Source organism: Sminthopsis crassicaudata, chromosome 3 (genome assembly GCF_048593235.1).
Source record: "Sminthopsis crassicaudata isolate SCR6 chromosome 3, ASM4859323v1, whole genome shotgun sequence".
Taxonomy (NCBI): domain Eukaryota; kingdom Metazoa; phylum Chordata; class Mammalia; order Dasyuromorphia; family Dasyuridae; genus Sminthopsis; species Sminthopsis crassicaudata.
The window spans coordinates 584222412-584224418 of NC_133619.1; the positions used below are offsets into that span (position 1 = coordinate 584222412).

The 2007-nt window shown below is 40.2% G+C and overlaps 1 protein-coding gene across 1 annotated transcript; it reads left to right on the forward strand.

The window, feature by feature from the left end:
- Positions 1-238: 238 nt before the first annotated feature.
- Positions 239-1198, forward strand: LOC141559939 (olfactory receptor 56B1-like). The gene has a single exon (XM_074297596.1). It carries the CDS (start codon positions 239-241, stop codon positions 1196-1198), a length of 960 nt encoding a protein of 319 aa, XP_074153697.1.
- Positions 1199-2007: the final 809 nt, after the last annotated feature.

The window sequence follows — 2007 nt, forward strand, 5'->3', positions numbered from 1 at the left end:
TGCATAAATTCAGAATATGGGCAATTAACAAATCCTGGACTCTTGAATTATGTATCTCAGAATTCCACTATTTCTCAAAACTGCAAGGTCTTATGGGACAGGGCTGGTTTTTGAGAAATCTATGTGTACTTTTTGAAATACTATATCACATGCAAACAGGCATATAATAAGTCCCACAGAATGGTAGAAAGCATATGGTAGAATAATGATTCCGGGGAATTTTTCTTCTTAGAGAATGATGGCTCCAGCTACAAGGCTCTTCAATGGCTCCCACTTCCAGGTCAAAGAATTCATTCTTCTGGGACTCCCTGGAATCCATAGTTGGCAGCATTGGCTCTCTTTACCTTTGGCAGTACTCTACCTCTCCTCCATCAGCACCAATCTGCTCATCTTTATCACCATCTGGAAGCAACCCAAATTACACCAGCCCATGTACCAATTTCTAAGCATTCTGTCTGTTGTGGACATAGGTCTAGCCACCACCATCATGCCCAAGATATTGGCCATCTTCTGGTTTGATGCCAAAGCCATCAGCCTCCCTGAGTGCTTTGCTCAGATGTATGCCATACATTGCTTTATAGCCATGGAGTCAGGAATCTTTCTCTGCATGGCTTTTGACAGATATGTGGCTATTTGCCATCCCCTCCACTATCCCACCATTGTCACAGCCTATTCTGTCTTCAAAGCCACAATATTTATGGTACTCAGAAATGGACTGCTTGTTATCCCAGTACCTGTGCTGGCTGCACAGAGAGACTACTGCTCCTCAAATGAAATAGACCACTGCTTATGCTCCAACATGGGGGTCACCAGCCTGTCCTGTGATGACAGGAGGCACAACAGCATTTGTCAGATGATACTGTCTTTGCTGATAATGGGGGGTGACTTAACTCTGATCATCCTTTCCTATGCCTTGATTTTCTCATCTGTGATGAAACTGAATTCTGCAGAAGCTGCATACAAAGCCCTGAGCACCTGTAGCTCCCATCTCATCCTCATCCTTTTCTTCTATACAGTGATTGTTGTAATTTTTGTCACCCACCTGTCAGGAAGAAAGAATCCCTTGATCTCTGTGCTTTTTAATGTGTTGCACAACATCATCCCCCCAACCCTCAATCCTATTGTGTATGCATTTAGGACCCGAGACCTCAGGCTGGGCTTCCAGAAGTTGCTTCTGCCAAGTAAAAAAAATAAATGAACTCAAAGTAATCAGGCTCCCTGCAGACATATTTCCAATTTGTATAAGTTCTAATTCCTCCAAATAAGTACAGGCCTACTGGATTTTTCTTTAACTATGTGCAAAAAATTTACAATGTCCCATAAGTTTTTGTTATATCTTCTCATTGCTTCCTAAGTTTTTTGATTCATTTTTGCCATTATGTCAGAATACAACCTAGGAATTCTGATGGCCTAAAGAATTTCCTGACAGATCACTGGAATCATCTAAGAATTATCTAAGGATGAATGCAAATGATCCGTCTTGCTTATGATAAACAATGTAGGCCAGAGGACTTTGTAAAGAAGTGGGATCAAATTTATTTATTCATGGTCAGGTAGCCCAGTGACTAGAGGCTGGAGTAGGCCCAAAGTCAAAACATTTTCTGAGTTAAATTTTGGCCTCAGACACTATTTAATTGAGCCCAAGAGAATTTGCAGCAGTTTTCTCATGTGTAAAATGAGCAGGAGAAGGGAATAGCAAACTACTCCAGAATCTTTGTCACAAAAAATTGAAGTGTCAAAAATAACTGCATAATAACATTCATTCTTGATTCCATGTATCCATCCTTTTAACATTTGACAAAGTGTTATTGAATAAAGATTCTGTATAAAGGAACAAGTATGTCCCAGGAGGACTTGCTTTGAAATGACACTGACGTTTTATAAACTCCTGCTTTGCTGAAATTAAATGGAGCAGGGGAGTCACCAAATGGTTTTCTTCCTCAGGTCTACTGATTGGTGAATTCCAAATCCTTTTTTTTTTTTTTTTTAAGCACACATTCCTATTTG